This window comes from Vulpes lagopus, chromosome 20, assembly GCF_018345385.1.
Source record: "Vulpes lagopus strain Blue_001 chromosome 20, ASM1834538v1, whole genome shotgun sequence".
NCBI classification, from domain to species: Eukaryota; Metazoa; Chordata; class Mammalia; order Carnivora; family Canidae; genus Vulpes; species Vulpes lagopus.
The window spans coordinates 5,901,222-5,924,592 of NC_054843.1; the positions used below are offsets into that span (position 1 = coordinate 5,901,222).

The following is a 23,371-nucleotide window of genomic DNA, read 5'->3' on the forward strand; positions in this document are numbered from 1 at the left end:
TTTTTTTAATTTTATTTATGATAGTCACAGAGAGAGAGAGAGGCAGAGACACAGGCAGAGGGAGAAGCAGGCTCCATGCACTGGGAGCCCGATGTGGGACTTGATCCCGGGTCTCCAGGATCGCACCCTGGGCCAAAGGCAGGCACCAAACTGCTGCGCCACCCAGGGATCCTAATAAATGAGATCTTAAAAAAAAAAAAAAAAAGACTGAGCCAACCAGGCATTCCTAAAAAGAGGATATTTTAGATGGCTATATAGGAAATTTGAAAATTAAGATGCTACAGATAAATATTCAAAACCCTTTCAAGACTGCCACAGAAAGGAAAATCTGAATAGATCTATATAATTATAAAGCTGTGTGGTTACATTTTTTTATCCACTTATCAGTATTTCTGTAAAAAAATTTGAACTTGAATCTCATGAGGAAGCATGTCAGATAAATTCAAATTAAGAAACTGTGAAATAAGTCTCATATCCTTCAAAACTTTAGTTTCATGAAAGGCAAAAAGAAAATGTTATAAGGTAACTAAGAAAATGGTAGAAGTATAAATGCAATGTGAGAGCCTTGATTTTTGCCCTGGCTTTAGGAGTGAAGAAAACCTATAAAGCAAATTTGAGAAATTAGGAGAAATTTCATTATGAACTGTGTATTACATACTAGTATTATATTGATACTAAATTTCTTGAGTGTTGACAAGCTTGTTATAGTTCAGGAGTAGAAAGTGACTGTTCTTAGGAGACTCGTGGTAAGGCTCTTAGGGCTGAAGTGTCATGATTCAGGTCCATGTGGTTCATGTCTATCCGTTTATGCCAAGAAACAGGTGTGACACCATATTACATGTATGATATACTTTAAAAAGCCATGGGAATCCATTGAAAATACTTGGACCAGGTTAGTTTTTCTTCTAAAATAGTAACTCTGGGACCAGATAGTGGCAGTGGCTGCACTGCATGTAAATGTGCTAAATGCAGCTCAATTGTACATGTTATTTATTTATTTATTTTTGGAGAGAAGGGGAGAGAGAATGAGAAGGGCAGAAGGAAATGGGAGAGAGAATCTTTTTTTTTTTTTTTTACTTTTTTTTTTTTAAGATTTTATTTATTTATTCATGAGAGACACAGAGAAGTAGAGACATAGAGGGAAAAGCAGGCTCCTCACAGGGAGCCTGATGTGGGACTTGATCTTGGGCCTGAAATCAATCCCTGAGCCAAAGGCAGACACCTACCTGCTGAGCCATCCAGGCATCCTGCGGAGAGGGAATCTTAAGCAGACTCCATGCTCTGTACAGAGCCTGACGTGTGGCTCCATCTTATGACACTGAGATCATGACTTGACCTGAAATCAAGTCAGATGCTTAATCAGCTGAGCCACCCAGATGCCCTGTGAATTGTACATTTTAAAATAGCTAAAATGATGAGTTTTATGTTATACAAATTCCACCCCCCCTGCTCTGTCTAGAATGCACATGTAATAAGCACACAGGAAAGATTGCTAAATGCATTTTAGCAGTTAATAGGGCAGCTGTCTTTTTTTGTTTTTTTAAAAGATTTTACTTGTTTACTCATGAGAGACAGAGAGAGAGAAAGAGAGGCAGAGACACAGGCAGAGGGAGAAGCAGGCTCCATGCAGGGAGCCCGACATGGGCCTGGATCTTGGGACTCCAGGATCACGCCCGGGACTGACGGCGGCACTAAACCGCTGAGCCACCTGGGCTGCCCAGGCAGCTGTCTTTGAATAATGTATTCTTTAATAGCAAAAATAGAGCATAGCATACATTAGAAACTCCTTGTTTTGCCAGCAAACAAGTTATAAAAGTAGAAATTATTATGCTCCCAGGCATATGTTATATACTGAACAGTTACTCAAAATGTGTAGATTTCAAGAAAACAATTTTGACTTTGGAAGTAGCTATGTGAGCTTGTAGTACAGAATCATAAAGCCACCAGGGACTTTGAGAAAATGTACTTCTTACTGTTTCCTTTATGCAGGACTTTCCTAACCCATCTTGGAAAAGTGAGACTCATATTTTAATATCCAGAAATACAGATTATTGTTACTAATAAGTAGCTTTCAGGATGATTAATGAAACATGGCTGGCTGTCAGTGACACTGCATTTGAGTAATGTTGCCACTTAGAAACAGTAGAGGGAAGGCTTGAAAGGTTAGAAACGCCTTTTGGACGCCAAAAAAAAAAAAAAAAAAGAAAACTCAAGCTCGGAGGTCTCACTTGTGAATTCTATTAAACTTACTAGAACTGCCAAGGTCTTTAGTAAACTGGATAAATATAGGACCTATGTTTTTTTTTTTTTTTTTTTTTTAAAGATTTTATTTATTTATTCATGAGAGACACAGAGAGCGAGGCAGAGATACAGGCAGAGGGTGAAGCAGGCTCCATGCAGGGAGCCCGACGTGGGACTCGATCCCGGCTCTCCAGGATCACACACCGTGGGCTGAAGGTGGCGCTAAACCGCTGAGCCACCCGGGCTGCCTGGACATAGGTCTTAAACCAGAACTTCACTATAAACCACCAATAATTGATTAGCAAATATAATGGATTAAGAAGAACATAATCCACAATAGCAACAGAAGCCTTCAAACACACTGGGAAATGGGAAAAGTCTGTATGAAGAAAGGCCATAGAAATAATGACAGAACCTGAAAATGTCTAGTATACTCCAGAGTCAGAAGATTCAGGGCTGTAAAGATATTATATCTCTCCAAATCTTGGTATAAAGTTAGTGTGTCTATGTTTGAAATCTCAGGTGCTTTGTTTTAATGGACTTGAGCATGCCATTAAGTTCACTTAGAAGAAAATAAGCACAAATCTCCCGCACCCCCATCCTAAACAAAACAAGCCTCATAGCTTTTGCCATGCTAGATACTTAATAATACTTTAGAGGTGTTACAGAGAAAACAGTATGGTGTTGAGCTAGGGACAAAATAGAGAGCAGCACCACTTATATCTAAGAATTGGATTTAGTTAGAACATAGGTGACTTAAAGTGGTTACTCTTCCACAGAAATTCAGGTTTAGAATTCTTAAAGTATTCTATGCAAATTTATAAATTTTACTGTGATGTTTTAATTAATGAGAATATTCGATTCTTAATATACCTTCACTTACTGCTTTTAATGGGATATTCTCCAAAACTCAGTTTTAGTCTGTATTCTGGAACATATCTGCTTAGATGTAAATGATCACTGTTAACGTGTTGGAAAAAAAGCCCCTTTTTTCCTGGGCTTGAGAAGGAACCTGGAAGAAGCTTATTTGAAGAAGTATTAGGTTCAAATCCTACCTCCCTTTCAGAGTGTATAATCTTGGGAAAAAGTCATAAAACAGATAATAAACTATATCTCTCTGGGATGTTTTAATGATAAATAATTATGTAAATAACCTGAAAAAATTTCTTCTCAGCTCTTTCCTTTCTGTTAGTGGCACTGGTCTTTGTTTGCTGAGCTCCTTTGTCTTGAATGCCTTATGAGTCAGAGTTGTGGTGTTGCTCATAGCTTTCCTCCCCATTCTGGGGGAAGGAAGGGACTACTTCCTTCCAGTTAAGGTTTTTAGATTAACTGGATGGATTCTTAGTTATTGTTCTTATCTGTTTCCTTTCAGTAACTATTGTATACTGCTGTGTGACCGACACATTTGGGGTTTAGTTGAGAACTGCAGTTACTTCTTGCTCTCTACCCGTTTAACCCATTCCTCCACCACTTGCAAAAATGAGCACTTGAGTCATCTAGATATTTCTGTTGATACCATATACCATTTTCCCTCTCACTTTGGTACTTTTGTTCATATTCTTTTGCCTAGTTTTCTTGTTTTCTTTGTATTTTTCTTTCCATCCTTTAAGTCCTGTTAGATTCTGGTCCAAATTGGCCTTCTGTTTAGCTTGTTTGTGTAACACAGTTGAACTTTGTTAAACATAGCCCTTCTGAAGTTACAGTTTAATTCTTGTGTTTTCTTAGAATACTTTTATAGTTTTCTTTTTAAAATACTTTAATTGTTGATGCACTTGAAATTTATCCTGGTGTACAGTCTGAAGAGTAGCTTCCAGATTGCTGCATAGTTGGTAAAGCATTTATGTAGTGATCCATTGCTTCCCCAAACGATTTGAGATGGCACCTTTATCTTAACTCTCACATTAAAGTCTATTTTGGACTTTATGATTTATTTTTCCATTGGTCACTGTATTAGTGTACCTACCATGTCCTATAATTTTAATTATTGAGGTTTTGTGACAGCTTTCATTTTAATAGGACCAGGTCTTCACTTTATTTTTGTAAAAGTTTTTCTGGCTATTCTTGTTTATTAGTTTTGAAAGTAATGTTTTATTGAGATCACATTACATATATAAATTAGAGATAGACTAAGGATTATGATTTTCCAGTATAATACAGTCATTTGTATTTGTAATTCTTATGTTTTACTTGTGTCAGTTGAAATTAACTTTGAAAAACCATTAAACTACGACTTAACTAGAAGCTCAGGAACCTGAATTGTCTGTGTTACTGCTTTTTAGTTTAGCCCAATGGCCAAAGGCTCCCAAAGATACATGGTCTCTACTGGTGCTGATGGGACAGTTTGTTTCTGGCAGTGGGATTTAGAATCCCTGAAATTCAGGTAAGTGGCTGTAATTGTGTGATAAGTTTTCTTTCTTTAATGTTTAATTTAGTCTAATGAGATGAAATCTGATTATAAAGGGAAGTTTGGTATAGTAGTTGCCTTTTTACTTTTTTAGTGTATAAAGCATTAATGTTTTATTCACTGTTTATAATATAATATTTATTTTTAAAGATTTATGTATTTTAGAGAGAATGTACAGGGGGAGGGGCAAAGGGAGAAGGAGAGAGAGAATCTCAACCAGACTCCCTGCTTAGTGCTGAGCCCAACTTGGGGCTTGATTTCACAACCTTGAGATCATGACCTGAGCTGAAATGAAGAGTTGGATGCTTAACCAACTGTGCTACCCAGGAGCCCCTACAATGTACTATTTAGAGGGGTATGTAAAAGAAGCATAGCAATTCTTAGTGTGTACATTTTGTGGAAAAATAAGGGAGATTGTATGTATGTGAAACATTTTCAAAAATGTTAAAAATGTATAATTAGATGCATACTCAAAAATTTAGGCAGGATTCCTTAAGAATCAGAAGACCGGGTTATAGATCTGTGCTGTCCAGAATGGTACCCCCCAGCTCTGTGTGACGGTCGAGCACTGTACTGGGGGTAGTACAGTTGAGGAACTGCACTTCAGGTGTGGGTAGTATAGTTGAGGAACTGAATTATTAGTTTCATCTTAAAAACTGATACTTGATTCAGGTATCACAGAACCGTTAAGCATGTTGCATATAACTTGACTATGTTGAATTTAGTTTTTCAACTGTGAGTTTTATGAAACCTGAATACAGATCAAGTATCTTTGATGAAAACTGTTCAAATTGAAATGTAGTATGTGTCTTATATATTCTATTCTGGAAGATTTCAAAGATATAATATGAAAAGAATCTAAAGTTCTCAATATTTTATTTTTATGTGGTATTTTGGATATATTAGCTTAAATGAAATAAAACTGATTTTATCTTTTTGCATTTAATGTGGCTACTATAAAAATTTGAGGTTACATGTGTGGCTCGCATTGTTTCTGCTGAGTAGTGCTGTTCCCTGGTGGTTGTGTACCCCGCCCTTGAGCCTGGATGGCAGATTTACTCGCATGAGCTTTAGTCTCCTCAGTAACAAGATATGGGGGTCAATAGGTCCGTTCCGGCTGTGGGATAGGAGTCTTGTGGACACACAGATTGGACAGTGCCTTCCAGAGTCCATCCAGCTATAATACCATATGCACAAACACTTGTGGGGTACTTTATAAATAAGGTACTTTAATAAGGTACTTTATAAGGTATAATAAGGTACTTTATGAAAAATATTTAAATATGCTAGATTAAAACCAACATTGTAAACTCTGTTAATGTGGAACAAATGAGTTATAAAATGACATCTTCTTCTTTTAAAGCCCACGTCCCCTGAAGTTCACTGAAAAGCCTAGACCAGGTGTTCAGATGCTTTGTTCTTCTTTTAGTGTTGGTAAGATAACTTTAGTAATTTTTTTTCTTAGTTTTATGTAGCATTTGTTGAATGACTGCATTATTGCTAACAGTGTTTATCAGATGGATGGTAGATGACTTATGCCCATTTCATTAGGTTTAATCCAAGATGTTTATTTGATTAGTTTTTTCCTTGTCTTTTACTCCCCCATGCTACCATTCTCTGATTTTAATGGTAAACAGAGTCAGCTGGTGAAAGGAGGCTTAAGGTGTCCCAATGGGTCCCCTGTGTGAAATATACCAAAACCGTGGTTTTCTTGAACAGGCTGAACTGCAGATTTTTATCGTTTAAGTTTGTTTTCCACTCATTTTTGTGAAATTATTGTACATTTTATTTTCTTGTATAGTGAACTTGTAATCTTTTTTAGAAGTCCAAGACTTTCTCCCATAAAAGCCTGAAAACTTGAATAAGTCAATTTTGTATTCTGAAGCTAGGTTTAAGTATATGAAGTTTAGAAAGCAGAGCCCCTTTTGTCAAACATCTTTAGAGTAGCAGAACATATGGTTGCCACAATTAATAAAGTAGTAGGAGATAGTAGTGAACATGTCCAGATTGAATATTTTTTTAATTAAAGTCCCATCTGATGTATTTTTTTTTTTTTGTATGTTCTGTTCTGTTTTGTTTTTTTTTTCCCCCAACACCATCAAACAGTTCTTCAGCACCGGCAGGGTGTCCTGCCGTTCATTTCTATTCTGATATCTACCTAAAGAACACCGTGAGATCCCACAGGTTAAGCTCAGTCCTAAAGGATCCCATTTCCCCCCTTCAGACCAGGTTGTCAACCGGGGTTCTGACTGCCTGGCTAAAGATCAGAGGTCCCTACAACCTCCGTTGTGGGTTTGATTATTTTGCTAGAACAGCTCAACAGAACTTAAACATTTTACTAGATTTCCAGCTTATTATAAAAGTATATTCATTTGAGTAACAGCCACAGTTTAGGATGTTATTCATGAGAGACACAGAGAGCGAGGCAGAGATACAGGCAGAGGGTGAAGCAGGCTCCATGCAGGGAGCCCGACGTGGGACTCGATCCCGGCTCTCCAGGATCACACACCGTGGGCTGAAGGTGGCGCTAAACCGCTGAGCCACCCGGGCTGCCTGGACATAGGTCTTAAACCAGAACTTCACTATAAACCACCAATAATTGATTAGCAAATATAATGGATTAAGAAGAACATAATCCACAATAGCAACAGAAGCCTTCAAACACACTGGGAAATGGGAAAAGTCTGTATGAAGAAAGGCCATAGAAATAATGACAGAACCTGAAAATGTCTAGTATACTCCAGAGTCAGAAGATTCAGGGCTGTAAAGATATTATATCTCTCCAAATCTTGGTATAAAGTTAGTGTGTCTATGTTTGAAATCTCAGGTGCTTTGTTTTAATGGACTTGAGCATGCCATTAAGTTCACTTAGAAGAAAATAAGCACAAATCTCCCGCACCCCCATCCTAAACAAAACAAGCCTCATAGCTTTTGCCATGCTAGATACTTAATAATACTTTAGAGGTGTTACAGAGAAAACAGTATGGTGTTGAGCTAGGGACAAAATAGAGAGCAGCACCACTTATATCTAAGAATTGGATTTAGTTAGAACATAGGTGACTTAAAGTGGTTACTCTTCCACAGAAATTCAGGTTTAGAATTCTTAAAGTATTCTATGCAAATTTATAAATTTTACTGTGATGTTTTAATTAATGAGAATATTCGATTCTTAATATACCTTCACTTACTGCTTTTAATGGGATATTCTCCAAAACTCAGTTTTAGTCTGTATTCTGGAACATATCTGCTTAGATGTAAATGATCACTGTTAACGTGTTGGAAAAAAAGCCCCTTTTTTCCTGGGCTTGAGAAGGAACCTGGAAGAAGCTTATTTGAAGAAGTATTAGGTTCAAATCCTACCTCCCTTTCAGAGTGTATAATCTTGGGAAAAAGTCATAAAACAGATAATAAACTATATCTCTCTGGGATGTTTTAATGATAAATAATTATGTAAATAACCTGAAAAAATTTCTTCTCAGCTCTTTCCTTTCTGTTAGTGGCACTGGTCTTTGTTTGCTGAGCTCCTTTGTCTTGAATGCCTTATGAGTCAGAGTTGTGGTGTTGCTCATAGCTTTCCTCCCCATTCTGGGGGAAGGAAGGGACTACTTCCTTCCAGTTAAGGTTTTTAGATTAACTGGATGGATTCTTAGTTATTGTTCTTATCTGTTTCCTTTCAGTAACTATTGTATACTGCTGTGTGACCGACACATTTGGGGTTTAGTTGAGAACTGCAGTTACTTCTTGCTCTCTACCCGTTTAACCCATTCCTCCACCACTTGCAAAAATGAGCACTTGAGTCATCTAGATATTTCTGTTGATACCATATACCATTTTCCCTCTCACTTTGGTACTTTTGTTCATATTCTTTTGCCTAGTTTTCTTGTTTTCTTTGTATTTTTCTTTCCATCCTTTAAGTCCTGTTAGATTCTGGTCCAAATTGGCCTTCTGTTTAGCTTGTTTGTGTAACACAGTTGAACTTTGTTAAACATAGCCCTTCTGAAGTTACAGTTTAATTCTTGTGTTTTCTTAGAATACTTTTATAGTTTTCTTTTTAAAATACTTTAATTGTTGATGCACTTGAAATTTATCCTGGTGTACAGTCTGAAGAGTAGCTTCCAGATTGCTGCATAGTTGGTAAAGCATTTATGTAGTGATCCATTGCTTCCCCAAACGATTTGAGATGGCACCTTTATCTTAACTCTCACATTAAAGTCTATTTTGGACTTTATGATTTATTTTTCCATTGGTCACTGTATTAGTGTACCTACCATGTCCTATAATTTTAATTATTGAGGTTTTGTGACAGCTTTCATTTTAATAGGACCAGGTCTTCACTTTATTTTTGTAAAAGTTTTTCTGGCTATTCTTGTTTATTAGTTTTGAAAGTAATGTTTTATTGAGATCACATTACATATATAAATTAGAGATAGACTAAGGATTATGATTTTCCAGTATAATACAGTCATTTGTATTTTGTAATTCTTATGTTTTACTTGTGTCAGTTGAAATTAACTTTGAAAAACCATTAAACTACGACTTAACTAGAAGCTCAGGAACCTGAATTGTCTGTGTTACTGCTTTTTAGTTTAGCCCAATGGCCAAAGGCTCCCAAAGATACATGGTCTCTACTGGTGCTGATGGGACAGTTTGTTTCTGGCAGTGGGATTTAGAATCCCTGAAATTCAGGTAAGTGGCTGTAATTGTGTGATAAGTTTTCTTTCTTTAATGTTTAATTTAGTCTAATGAGATGAAATCTGATTATAAAGGGAAGTTTGGTATAGTAGTTGCCTTTTTACTTTTTTAGTGTATAAAGCATTAATGTTTTATTCACTGTTTATAATATAATATTTATTTTTAAAGATTTATGTATTTTAGAGAGAATGTACAGGGGGAGGGGCAAAGGGAGAAGGAGAGAGAGAATCTCAACCAGACTCCCTGCTTAGTGCTGAGCCCAACTTGGGGCTTGATTTCACAACCTTGAGATCATGACCTGAGCTGAAATGAAGAGTTGGATGCTTAACCAACTGTGCTACCCAGGAGCCCCTACAATGTACTATTTAGAGGGGTATGTAAAAGAAGCATAGCAATTCTTAGTGTGTACATTTTGTGGAAAAATAAGGGAGATTGTATGTATGTGAAACATTTTCAAAAATGTTAAAAATGTATAATTAGATGCATACTCAAAAATTTAGGCAGGATTCCTTAAGAATCAGAAGACCGGGTTATAGATCTGTGCTGTCCAGAATGGTACCCCCCAGCTCTGTGTGACGGTCGAGCACTGTACTGGGGGTAGTACAGTTGAGGAACTGCACTTCAGGTGTGGGTAGTATAGTTGAGGAACTGAATTATTAGTTTCATCTTAAAAACTGATACTTGATTCAGGTATCACAGAACCGTTAAGCATGTTGCATATAACTTGACTATGTTGAATTTAGTTTTTCAACTGTGAGTTTTATGAAACCTGAATACAGATCAAGTATCTTTGATGAAAACTGTTCAAATTGAAATGTAGTATGTGTCTTATATATTCTATTCTGGAAGATTTCAAAGATATAATATGAAAAGAATCTAAAGTTCTCAATATTTTATTTTTATGTGGTATTTTGGATATATTAGCTTAAATGAAATAAAACTGATTTTATCTTTTTGCATTTAATGTGGCTACTATAAAAATTTGAGGTTACATGTGTGGCTCGCATTGTTTCTGCTGAGTAGTGCTGTTCCCTGGTGGTTGTGTACCCCGCCCTTGAGCCTGGATGGCAGATTTACTCGCATGAGCTTTAGTCTCCTCAGTAACAAGATATGGGGGTCAATAGGTCCGTTCCGGCTGTGGGATAGGAGTCTTGTGGACACACAGATTGGACAGTGCCTTCCAGAGTCCATCCAGCTATAATACCATATGCACAAACACTTGTGGGGTACTTTATAAATAAGGTACTTTAATAAGGTACTTTATAAGGTATAATAAGGTACTTTATGAAAAATATTTAAATATGCTAGATTAAAACCAACATTGTAAACTCTGTTAATGTGGAACAAATGAGTTATAAAATGACATCTTCTTCTTTTAAAGCCCACGTCCCCTGAAGTTCACTGAAAAGCCTAGACCAGGTGTTCAGATGCTTTGTTCTTCTTTTAGTGTTGGTAAGATAACTTTAGTAATTTTTTTTCTTAGTTTTATGTAGCATTTGTTGAATGACTGCATTATTGCTAACAGTGTTTATCAGATGGATGGTAGATGACTTATGCCCATTTCATTAGGTTTAATCCAAGATGTTTATTTGATTAGTTTTTTCCTTGTCTTTTACTCCCCCATGCTACCATTCTCTGATTTTAATGGTAAACAGAGTCAGCTGGTGAAAGGAGGCTTAAGGTGTCCCAATGGGTCCCCTGTGTGAAATATACCAAAACCGTGGTTTTCTTGAACAGGCTGAACTGCAGATTTTTATCGTTTAAGTTTGTTTTCCACTCATTTTTGTGAAATTATTGTACATTTTATTTTCTTGTATAGTGAACTTGTAATCTTTTTTAGAAGTCCAAGACTTTCTCCCATAAAAGCCTGAAAACTTGAATAAGTCAATTTTGTATTCTGAAGCTAGGTTTAAGTATATGAAGTTTAGAAAGCAGAGCCCCTTTTGTCAAACATCTTTAGAGTAGCAGAACATATGGTTGCCACAATTAATAAAGTAGTAGGAGATAGTAGTGAACATGTCCAGATTGAATATTTTTTTAATTAAAGTCCCATCTGATGTATTTTTTTTTTTTTGTATGTTCTGTTCTGTTTTGTTTTTTTTTCCCCCCAACACCATCAAACAGTTCTTCAGCACCGGCAGGGTGTCCTGCCGTTCATTTCTATTCTGATATCTACCTAAAGAACACCGTGAGATCCCACAGGTTAAGCTCAGTCCTAAAGGATCCCATTTCCCCCCTTCAGACCAGGTTGTCAACCGGGGTTCTGACTGCCTGGCTAAAGATCAGAGGTCCCTACAACCTCCGTTGTGGGTTTGATTATTTTGCTAGAACAGCTCAACAGAACTTAAACATTTTACTAGATTTCCAGCTTATTATAAAAGTATATCATTGAGTAACAGCCACATGGATGTTAAAGTGTATGGTCGCTCTCTACGCATGCTTCTCTTTCCAAATCTTTCCAGGTTCACCAACTTGGAAGCTTTGTGAACCCTGTCCTTTAAGGTTTTTATGGAGGCTCTGTTACATAGCAACATTGATTAAGTCACTGGTGATTGATTCCCCTCCCCTTTTCCCTCCAGAGGTCAGGGGAGCTGGACAGAAAGTGTCAATCTTCTGATCACATGGTTGGTACTTCTGGCAGTCAGCATTCCCATTCTTAGGTGCACTCTCCAAGAGTCACTTCATTAATATAAACTCTGGTTTGGGCAAGATGGATTTGTGATGAATATCAAGATACTTGGATCAGTATTGTTGTTTAGGAAGTCCCAAAGGTTTTAAGAGCTCTGTGCCAAACAGGGATGAAGACCAAATACATATATTTTTTATCGTAAATTACAACACCACTTTGCATTATATTTATTTTATTTTTATTTTTATTTTTATTTTTATTTTTTTTAAAGATTTTATTTATTTATTCATGAGAAACACAGAGAGGGAGAGGCAGAGACACAGGCAGAGGGAGAAGCAGGCTCCATGCAAGGAGCCTGATGTGGGACTCGATCCCAGGTCCCCAGGATCACATCTCCGGCCGCAGGTGGCGCTAAACCGCTGCGCCACCAGGGCTGCCCCGCATTATATTTATTTTAAAAGGTCTTTCTTTATACAATGAGTTAGAAAGTGGATCTTTTGAGATCAACTTAGTTAGAAACTGAATCTTTTGATATAAACTCTGCCCACCTCCCCTTCTAAGTTGACATAGAAATTTGGTTTGTTTGGATATTGGTTAACAAACTGAGTTTTTTTAAATCTTAACATTTTTTATTTCAGGTGGTATGTTTTTAGCCACAGGTAGTACTGATCATGTTATCAGAATGTATTTTTTGGGTTTTGAAGCACCTGAAAAAATTGCAGAACTTGAAAGCCACACTGTAAGTATTTATGTTATAAAATTCTGCAGATTCCTGTTGGTATATAGTTAAATATCGCTAACAAAATTGTTACTGAGTCTGATTTTAAATGTAGGAGGGATTGCATATAAAGGTAAGGATATTGGGATCCCTGGGTGGCGCAGCAGTTTAGAGGCTGCCTTTGGCCCAGGGCGCGATCCTGGAGACCTGGGATTGAATCCCACGTTGGGCTCCTGGTGCATGGAGCCTGCTTCTCCCTCTGCCTGTGTCTCTGCCCCCCCCCCCCCCATGTGACTATCATTAAAAAAAAAAAGGTAAGGATATTATTGACCACTAAGTATGTGACTGTGCTAATATTCTGTGGTTATTTTAGCCTTACTGTCGAAAGTCTTGATTATGACAGTTTATCTGGGTGGGTTTAGTTTCAAGGGGCCTATTCCCCTTAATCATGCTCATGAAATCAGAATGTTGTTTTATTAATGTATAGTAAGATAGATAACTCAGGATTTCTGGTCAGTGGTCAGGTCATCATTTTTCCTATAGGAAGTTCTATGAAGTTCTTTGATAAACAGATCCAGATCACTTTAAAAGAAAAAAAAATTTTCTATACCTAATCAGTCATCAAAGTGATGCCTTGTTTTCAGCTGCTTTGTTTTCATCACTTTCCACATTTGAATTCTCCTACAGATGTAATTCATTGTAAGTATAGTTGAAATTTAGAAGGAGGGTTTCCTTATAGTCTCGTTGGGGTCCTTGGTTTTTTTGCTCTTAATGTAGGATACACATGTGAGCGAAGGAGCTCAACACGAAGGGGCTCAACACGAGTATGCATTCTTGTTTTAAACGAAATGTGCTTCTAGTTCTAAAATGTTTTCTTTTTGTTGTTTTATTTACGAACAAGAGTGTGATCACTTTTATGTTTGTTTTCTGTCCCCTTTTAGGATAAAGTTGATAGTATCCAATTTTGTAACAATGGTGATCGGTAAGTGTGTCTGTGAGTGTGTTTTTAGGCAAATACACTGTGCTTCATATTAGTGCAGCTGATACATCACTTTGTATATTGCAGGCAGTGCTAAGTGTTTAACTGTATGAACGCGTCTGTAGGAGGGAGGGAAACACATGAAGCACATAGGTTTTTAGAATTGTAGCTTCCACTGGCTCCTGTGACCAAAAGGAGCTCCTCTATTAGGTGTAAAGATGATGAAATTCCTAATGTTAGAATAATTAAAAAAAAAAAAAACTCTTCTAATCAACCACTGTGATGGGTCATGCAACAAAATTGTCACTTAAATTACTCCTCCTGGTCCCTAGTTTCAGGTGCCTTTCCTAAACTGCATTTTTAAAAAAATAAATTTATTTTTTATTTGTGTTCAATTTGCCAACATATAGAGTAACACCCAGTGCTCATCCCATCAAGTGCCCCCATCAGTGCCCGTCACCCAGTCACCCCCACCCCCTGCCCACCTCCCCTTCCACCACCCCTCATTCGTTTCCCAGAGTTAGGAGTCTCTCATGTTCTGTCTCCCTTTCTGATATTTCCCACTCATTTTTTCTCCTTTCCCCTTTATTCCCTTTCACTATTTTTTATATTCCCCAAATGAATGAGACCATATAATGTTTGTCCTTCTCCAATTGACTTATTTCACTCAGCATAATACCCTCCTAAATTGCAGTTTTTAACATTTTCCTTTGTTAAAAGATGGATTTATTTTTACACGGTGGCCAGCATGAATTAGAGTTTAAATTGAAGCAGCTTACAATGGAGTTTTTGCTCTAACTGATCTTCCTGCACATCTTTGATTCTTCCTATTTTTTTTTTTTCCCCTCCAGATACTACTTGTACATTGTCTTCTCAAAACTCAATTTGTTTGATAAGCTGTCGATTGAGTTTGAAATGTGCTTTAACTCCATAGGGCCAGGCAAATGAGAGCAAACCAGATTTTTTTCCCATTCAGATTTGTTCTAAATCCTTGTCTTTTGAATTAGCACCTATACATTTACTGGCAGTCAAGATAGCTACATGAGAAATGCTTTTGCTTGTGATTTTAACTGTAGTTCTTGGTGTCCTGTACATGAGTATAAGATCTTTCTCTGAATTTTTTTAAGGTTCTTAAGTGGTAGCAGAGATGGAACAGCAAGAATTTGGAGATTTGAGCAGTTGGAATGGAGAAGCATTTTATTGGATATGGCAACCAGAGTCTCAGGGTAAGTGGAGATGGTTTGTTGGAAGCAGGTGCATCATAATTACTTGGTCCTTCTCTTAGTTGATTGCTTTGTCAGGGGATTGGAGCCACCTTCTATTAGGAAGAGCAGTGATCTAAATGAATGGCTACTTCTTGCATATCTGATACATAGATACATAAATCTCATATCCCTAGGAATTTTTCCTTACTGCCTGTCTAGGGTAGTGCCATATCAAAGCTCTTAACAGTTTTTTCTAAGAAATGTTTCACATTCAGTTGTTTGGAAATCCACATGTCTAGTTTATTTTTAATAATTGTAGGGGAAATTAACTCCTATTCTCTGCTGTGACTCAAAGAGCTTTATTTGGTTTTAAAATAAATTTGATCTGCACATTTTTGTGAAATGATCTGTGGTTAGGGAAGTGAGAGAAGAGTGTATCCTGGAAATCAGATAATCTTTGCTCCCAAACAAATCATCTCTACGATTACTTGAAAATGTTCTGTCTGGATATTCAAAACCATCTTAATGTAAGAGTGAATACTCTCAGTCCTTGATTGGTTATAATAATAAAGGTTGTTAAAAAAAAAATCATAAAGGTTGTTTTCATTAGAATAATTTGAAATCTCACATTTACCTGTGAACAATTATTAAGCAAAATAGGAACATCGTAGTAACAACTTCAGTACAAAAAATAATTCTTTTAAAGATTTTATTTATTTATTCATGAGAGACATAGAGGCAGAGACACAGGTGGAGGGAGAAGCAGGCTCCTTACAGGGAACCTGACGTGGGACTTGATCCCTGAACTGGGATTACGCCCTGAGCCAAAGGCAGACGCTCAACTGCTGAGCCACCCCACCTGGGTGTCCAAATACAAAAATTTTTAATGAGACTGGAAACTGCTCAGTTTTCTTGCTGCCATGGAGCGTGCTCTGCCTGTAATTTCCCCCAATGATGGGAATATTCTTTTCTCATTTAAAATTCTACATCTTTCTAATCTTGAGAACCACAGTTTTCTGTATGTAAGAATTGATGGGTGTATTTGTTTTAGGGTTCTAATCTTGAGTGATCAACTTGATGAAATGTAGTATGTCTATTGCTTCAAGGTTATTACACAGATTTTTAGTTTAAAGGGAAGCATGGAGGCTTAGCCTTTACTCTTTTTGCCTCTTTTGTTATGCTTTTCCCTGACCAGTCTGGTTAGAATTATTCTCTTGTCGGTGTTCCATTGTGCTTATATAGATAGGTATTACATGGCACTTATTCCATATTCTTACAGTTGCTTTCTTTAATTAAAATAGGTGTTTATTATATGTTTTTAATTTCTTAAGATGTATTATCTGACTCCAAAAGCAGCTAGGTTTTACCTTCTCTCTGTGTGTTACTGACTATATTTTACAGAGATACTTTCCCTATCTTGTTAATTAAGGCTGCAGAATATTGCAGACATTTGTATTCAAGGCCATTCTTGCCAAGAGACCCTTAGTAACCATCTATAGGGAAGTGTAAAGAGATGAGTACAGTTTTATTTATAGTTCAACAGATTGAATATTTGTGTGCTAGGCACTTTTCTAGACATTGGAGATGTGAAAATGCATTACCTTCTTTCTGTTGTCCTAAAATTTTCTTGTCATCTTCTCTGGAGAGAGATAACAAAATTATTGTTCTTAGGGCTTGGGGTCAGGGGAAGGGAATAATAGAAAAGGAGTAGAGAGAAAAAGCTTTGCTTTTATCAGTAGTGGTTTCCTAACATCTGCTTTCATTTGGACTGAACAGTGTTTTCCCTTTCCTTTCCTTTTTTTTTTTTTTTTTTAAGATTTTACTTATTAGAGCATATACAAGCAGGAGAAGAAGGGGTGGGGGGCGGGGGCAGATAGCCTCTCAAGCAGACTCCATGTTCAGTGCAGAGCTTGACATGGTGCTTGATCCCAGGACCCTGAGATTGTGACCTGAGCCAAAATCAACAGCCAGATACTTAACCAGCTGAGCCACCCAGGTGCCCCTGAACTGTTTCTTAATCATCCCCTTCTCATCCCAGTTTTGTCATAATCTGTTCATAGATATCTGTTATGGGTCAGATGTACATTAGATATATGATCATGTATGGACATGAACTGGATCACTTCAGTTATTTTTGTACTGATTGTACTTTTCAAATGAATTTACACATTGTGTATGTTTTCCTTAGGGACTTATCTTTGGAAGAGGAAAGGTTTATGAAACCCAAAGTCACAATGATTGCTTGGAATCAGAATGATAGCATTGTTGTCACAGCTGTGAATGATCATGTCCTTAAAGTGTGGAATTCTTACACAGGACAACTGCTTCATAACTTATTGGTAGGTTTGTTTTTATATAATGTAACAAATCAAGATTTTTTTGGAACTATAATTTGATTTTTGAAGCTATAAAATAATATGTTAAAAGTTTTGTCCACTGATTATCAAATGAGTAGAAATTTATAGATATACTAATGTTCAAATCACTATCATTAGTATATTTTTAAAAGTCCTTACACGCTATGACAATATGGGTTTTTAATTTCAAACTTAATGGCTTGCAAACCCTCTTTAACTATATGACTTTGTTGAATAAAGGGACATGCTGATGAAGTATTTGTTTTGGAGACACATCCCTTTGATTCCAGAATTATGTTATCTGCAGGACATGATGGCAGCATATTTATATGGGATATTACAAAAGGCACCAAGGTGAAACATTATTTTAATATGGTAAGTGAAGTGTATCTTAATGTACGTTTGGATTGGTTTCAAGTATTCGGATTATGAAGTTTAGCCAGAAACGCAGTTTATATAGGAATCAGGATACATGAAGCCTAATAAATATCTGCCAGACATACATGTATAGATACTCATGAAATTCTCTCTGTAACTGAGTCACACTAGGGAAGGAATTTCAAGTGATTTATTTAGCCCTCTGTATATATGTGAATGTGTTTGAATTTGTTTAGATTAGCAAAATCTTGGTTATTATACATATTTTCACTAAATTTATTGAAATATTTGGCAATAAAACAATATTGAGTAAAATCGTTTGGGAATCAAAAACATCATTGGGTTTTTCCAGCCAAACACATGTAATACTTTTTTTAAACACATGTAATACTCTGAAACCGAATTAGGATCCTATTGCATATTTTTAAAAAATTCTCATATATAATCACAAGCTTGTCACCAAAATCAGCAAATTTAACATTGTTAAAATAGCATTATATTATCCAGCTTTATATTTAAATTTTGTCAATTGTTCTCTTAATGTCCTTTTAGTTATATTTGGCCCTTTGAGCAGTATTTAATTAAGGATCATGCATTATATTCGTTGGCTTTATATTTCTAGGTTTCTTTAATCTTCAGCAATCCTTTTTTTTTTCTATTTCTCACCGTCTAACTTTTTTGAGGAGTGCAGACAAATAATGTTACAGAATAAATATCTGTATTTTGTCTGCTGGTTTTTTTTTTTTTTTTTTTGTCTGCTGTTTTTTCATGATTTGATTGTTACACCTTTTTTTGCTGCTGATTATTTTAATTTTTTATAACTACTTATTTTTAGAGAGTGTGAGTAGGGTGGGGAGGGCCAGAGAGAAAGAGAATCTCAAGTAGGCTCCATGCCCAGTGCAGAGCCAGACTCGGGGCTGGGTCTACATGACATCATGATCTGAGCTGAAATCAAAGAGTCGAACACTTAACTGACTGAGCCACCCAGGGTGCCCTGATGGTGATAATTTTAAATATTTGGTAAGGTGGTATTTGCCAGGTTTCCTCACAATAAAATAGTTGTTTTTCCTCTTTGCAACTTTTTCCCCCCTTTTCGTAACTATTAATTTTTTCATGAGGTATTTTGAGCTCTGTAAATGTCCTATTCCTCATTCAACTTTCACAGTATCCACTGAAGATTTTTAATGGCCTCATTCTTTCCATATTTATTATTGGCATTCTCACACAGTTTTGTAATCTTTTTTTCATTTTATGTGAAGAATATTTTCCAGAATCTGAAATATATTTTTAAAAAATTGCAATTACATTTTTGACTAAAAATTCACCCTTTCTCAGGTTATATGGTTAACCTACTGTTGAGTGTTTAAATGGTTTCTGAAGTATGCACAGTGACATCACTTTGAATATCCAGGTACATGGATGGCTATCTATGTAGGTCTGTGATTATTACCTTACGTTAAATTTTGAGGGGAGTTACTGTATAAAAGAGTTTTTGTGTTGTCAAGACTATTGCTTGATATACATATGAGATGTTTTGTAAAATTACTGTAAAGTTTATTTTGCTCCAGTTCAAAGTGTAATTCATTTTAGAGGAAGTCTAATAGTAGGGTGTAGAGATGAGTGGTTCTTAGACCTTTGATTGAAGGCCCTCTGAGTCCATGTGTTCCATGTTTTTGTTTTTTTTTTTAACCTTAAATTTTTTATTGCAGCATGCTTATTTTGGACAATTCTTGACAAACAGTTCAAAATGCAGTATTTATTACCCTAAAATGCACTAAAATAACTCACAAAAAACATTGCTGAATTGCACATGTGTAATTAGGCATCTCAGAAAGTTGCATCTCTGGGTTTAAATTGTTGGAAAAATAAGTCTTTTTCAGCAATTTTTCTATGGTTTTAAATTTTATAGGTATCTCCATTTTCTTATTTGTTCTTTAAAACTCTTTAAGAACATTACATCCTCAATTTAACTTATCAAAACAGAAAACTACATTAATTCAGGCTTTCAGCAGAATATAACCTAAACAACTTCTGAGCCAAAGCAGATTCAAATGGACAATGGTGATCTTACTTCCAGTGAGACATACAAACTTTGCTGCATATACTGGGTTCTTTTTCAACTTCTTTTATTTTTAAAAAAGATTTTAAAATTTATTTGAGAGAGCATGCGAGCAGAGGCAAGGGGAAGAGAGAGAAGGAGAACCTTAAGCAGATTCCCACTGAATGTAGAGCCACATGTGAGGCTTGATGTAAGGCTTGATCTCATGACCCTGAGATCATGACCTGAGCTGAAATCAGGAGTTGGATGTGCCACACAGGCACCTGGACTGAGTTCTTCTTACCTTTATGGCTCAGCTGAAAGACTCCCAATTTTCTGTTAGATTTACATAGGGTTATAAATTACCACCATTATGTTATTATATTAAATACATAATAACCTTCAATGTGACATTGAATTGTTGCACAAGCACAGTTGTACATTGCATTTTGTCAGGAGTCACTGTGGAGGACTCTTTAAACTATAGGGAGAAACCCAAGTCTGGCTTGCAGGAGCTTACTCAGGAAAACTTCCTTCTCTGCAGGTACCTTAGCAGAACTTTTGGTGCACTTAGGTGCACATGTATGACAGGAGATTAGCTGCCACCATCTTTGACTTGCCAGAGAAGGGCGGTTGCCTCTACTTTACCTGGACTGGGTGTGTTCCAGGCCAGGGGTGTGAAGTGGTGCCAGGGTACAAGTAGGGTTGTAGTGAAGGTCGCTTCTCAAAGGACTGTGTGGGTGAATTGGTGTTCCTTTGTTTTAACAAAAAATTGGAAGAAAATTATTAATTCCGTTTATTCCTTTTTATGTTATGAGAGAATACAAATTTGTATACATGTTATGTGTACATGTAATAGGGTAGTGCCTTAATTATCCCAGTAACTAAATTTTTATGTTTGTTAATCAGTACACATTTATGTGTGGTATAGTGGTAGTGGAGTGTTGATTTTTAAGCAATATTTGGGCATGGGGTGAGTTTGTTTTGGCAGTTAGTGAGTTGGGTGATTGATTTTCCATCACTGATCAGACTTGCCCTAAAGTTCAGTTATTGGAGAGTTACAGGCTTAGACAACAAGCTGTTAATGAAACAATTCATTTATCTATAAATTGGTAGTGCTAAACTAATGTAATTTCAGTTGAAGAGCAAGAATAAAAGTTGAAAAGCAGTCTATTAAGGCAACATTTATGCTGTAATTGGAGCATCCTTCCTAAACCTGTGGTAGTTTGAAATAAGGTAGGTGCAGGCATTTCCATGTGCTCTCTTGTGACTTGGCAGCATTCCTACTTTTGCATGGTGGTCAGTCATCTTAGCGGAAAGTTTAAATTCTAGAACAGTACTGATTTTCGTTCACGAATACCACACTTTGTTGATCTTGAGTCATTTATCTTGTTTATGAAATTGTCATTCATTTCTAAGAAGTAAAGGAAGACTTTACTTTGGATTGGCTTATGATCTTTCATTCTATGATTTTTGAGAAATCATTCTTAGACTAGCTATCAAGTCCCGCATTGAACATCTTGGGAAAAAAAAAAAAAGTGACGTATCTGTAGCAGGTAATTGACATGAAAACGGTTGATAAAGCAAACGCACTTGTGTAGAATTGGTTATAACTTTTTTCCTCTGTGTTTCCTAGATTGAAGGGCAAGGACATGGAGCTGTCTTTGACTGTAAGTTTTCGCAGGATGGACAGCATTTTGCCTGTACAGATTCTCATGGACACCTTCTGATATTTGGTTTTGGATGCAGCAAGCCATATGAAAAGGTCTTTTTTTTTTCTTTTGTAATATTTTAACCACTTTAAAAAAATTGTAATTCTAGTGTAGTTAACATACAGTGTTATGTTAGCTTCATGTGTACAATATAGTGATTCTACAATTCTGTATATTACTCAGTGCTCGTCAAGAGAAGTGTACTCTTAATTCCATTCACCTATTTCACCCATCTCCCTGCCCACCTCCCCTCTGGTAACCATCTATTTTCTATATTTTTTTTTTCAAACTTATTTTATTTTTTTTTTAAACATTTTTATTTATTTATGATAGTCACACACACACAGAGAGAGAGAGAGAGACAGAGACACAGGCAGAGGGAGAAGCAGGCTCCATGCACTGGGAGCCCGACGTGGGATTCGATCCCGGGTCTCCAGGATCATGCCCTGGGCCAAAGGCAGGCTCTAAACCGCTGCGCCACCCAGGGATCCCATCTATTTTCTATATTAAAAGTTTGTTTTTTGGTTTGTCTATAAAAGGTTATTCTTAATACTTTTTTATAGTGGTGTTTTTTTTTATAAGTAGTTATTGTAAGTAGTTATTTATAAGTAGTTATTGTAAGTAGTTATTTATAAGTAGTTATTAAGGATGTTTTGGGGAAAAAAGATGTTTTGAAAATATGTTAGGTGTATTGAATTAGTTTCTTTTTCAAATTACACATAGCTACTTAATATTTGTATTCTTTAACCTCTATAAACCTCAAAATGTCTATCTGTAAACTTCTTTTTTCAGATTCCTGATCAGATGTTCTTCCATACTGACTATCGACCACTGATTAGAGATTCTAATAATTATGTCTTAGATGAGCAAACTCAGCAGGCTCCTCACCTTATGCCTCCACCATTCTTGGTAGATGTAGATGGAAATCCTCATCCAACTAAGTATCAGAGATTAGTACCAGGCCGAGAAAATTCTGCAGATGAACATTTGGTTCCACAGCTAGGCTATGTGGCAACAAGTAAGTGTAAAGTTTTTTTTTTTTTTTTTTAATTTTTATATGAAAAATGTAAAATATACAGAACTCACGAACTTCTAGATCACCAGTAATAGTTTGCAATATTTGTTTTGTCATTCTATCTCTAGATACATACAATTATTTTTAAGCACCTAATTTCTGGACTGCATGTGTGTTCATTTATCCCTAGATAACTTCAATATGTATTTTCTAAGAACAAAGGTACTCTCTTATGTAACCATAAACAGTTACCAAATATGGCATTTAACACTGATGTAATACTGTTATGAAATCTATAGTCTGCAATCAAATGTTATCTGTTATTCTAATGCCTGTTAAAGCTTTTATTGTTCTCCCCTGATGTGGATCTCAATTTGGGACTGCACATTAAAGTTAATTGTCATTGGTGAAGTTCAGGTTGTACTTTTTTTTTTTTTTTAAGTTTATTTTTAAGCAATCTCTACACTTAATGCTTAATGTGGGGCTCAAACTCATTACTCTTAAGATGAAGAATCTGACTGAGCCACCCAGGTGCCCCCATGTTGTACATTTTTTGATAGAATACAGTGTGTAAATGATGATGTAGCTTACCTGCAGCATCACATCAGGATGCTTATGATTTGATTGTGTTTTATACAAATATTGATGATGTTATTGAAAAAATTTGGTTAAGGTGGTGCCTGCCAAGTTTCTGCACCATAGAGTTATTTTTCTCTTTGTAATTAGTAAAACATTTGTGGGGAGATACAACTTTACCTAAAAGTTTTAGAGTCCACTGATGATTTTTGCTTGATTCAGTTGTTCCAAAGATTGCAGCAAAAATGGTTGTTTTCTAATTCTGTCATCATTGCATTTGCATTTATTAGTCTGCCTTTTATTTGTTTAGACAGTTCATTAAATTTTAATATGGATTTAGGGGTTGTTATACAATGGGTTATAATCCATAATGGTTATTATTTTGTTGCTAATACTGTTTTTAGATTTGAGTGTGAGAATCTTTTCA

At 36.1% G+C, this 23,371-nt stretch overlaps 1 protein-coding gene across 4 annotated transcripts in view; it reads left to right on the forward strand.

Moving 5' to 3' along the window:
• Nucleotides 1-23,371, forward strand: part of BRWD1 (bromodomain and WD repeat domain containing 1) — a 124,477-nt gene that overhangs the window by 29,582 nt on the left and 71,524 nt on the right. Inside the window, exons 9-17 of one of the 4 annotated variants that reach the window (XM_041735251.1) lie at nt 4,521-4,621; nt 6,009-6,079; nt 12,605-12,705; nt 13,626-13,666; nt 14,791-14,889; nt 17,057-17,207; nt 17,466-17,600; nt 21,278-21,406; nt 22,146-22,371. In XM_041735251.1, coding sequence (XP_041591185.1) covers nt 4,521-4,621; nt 6,009-6,079; nt 12,605-12,705; nt 13,626-13,666; nt 14,791-14,889; nt 17,057-17,207; nt 17,466-17,600; nt 21,278-21,406; nt 22,146-22,371 — 1,054 coding nt within the window. Of the gene's footprint in view, nt 1-4,520; nt 4,622-6,008; nt 6,080-8,465; nt 9,332-10,718; nt 10,790-12,604; nt 12,706-13,625; nt 13,667-14,790; nt 14,890-17,056; nt 17,208-17,465; nt 17,601-21,277; nt 21,407-22,145; nt 22,372-23,371 lie in introns of those variants that run through there. The other 3 variants (XM_041735249.1, XM_041735248.1, XM_041735250.1) reach the window with 3 other exon arrangements.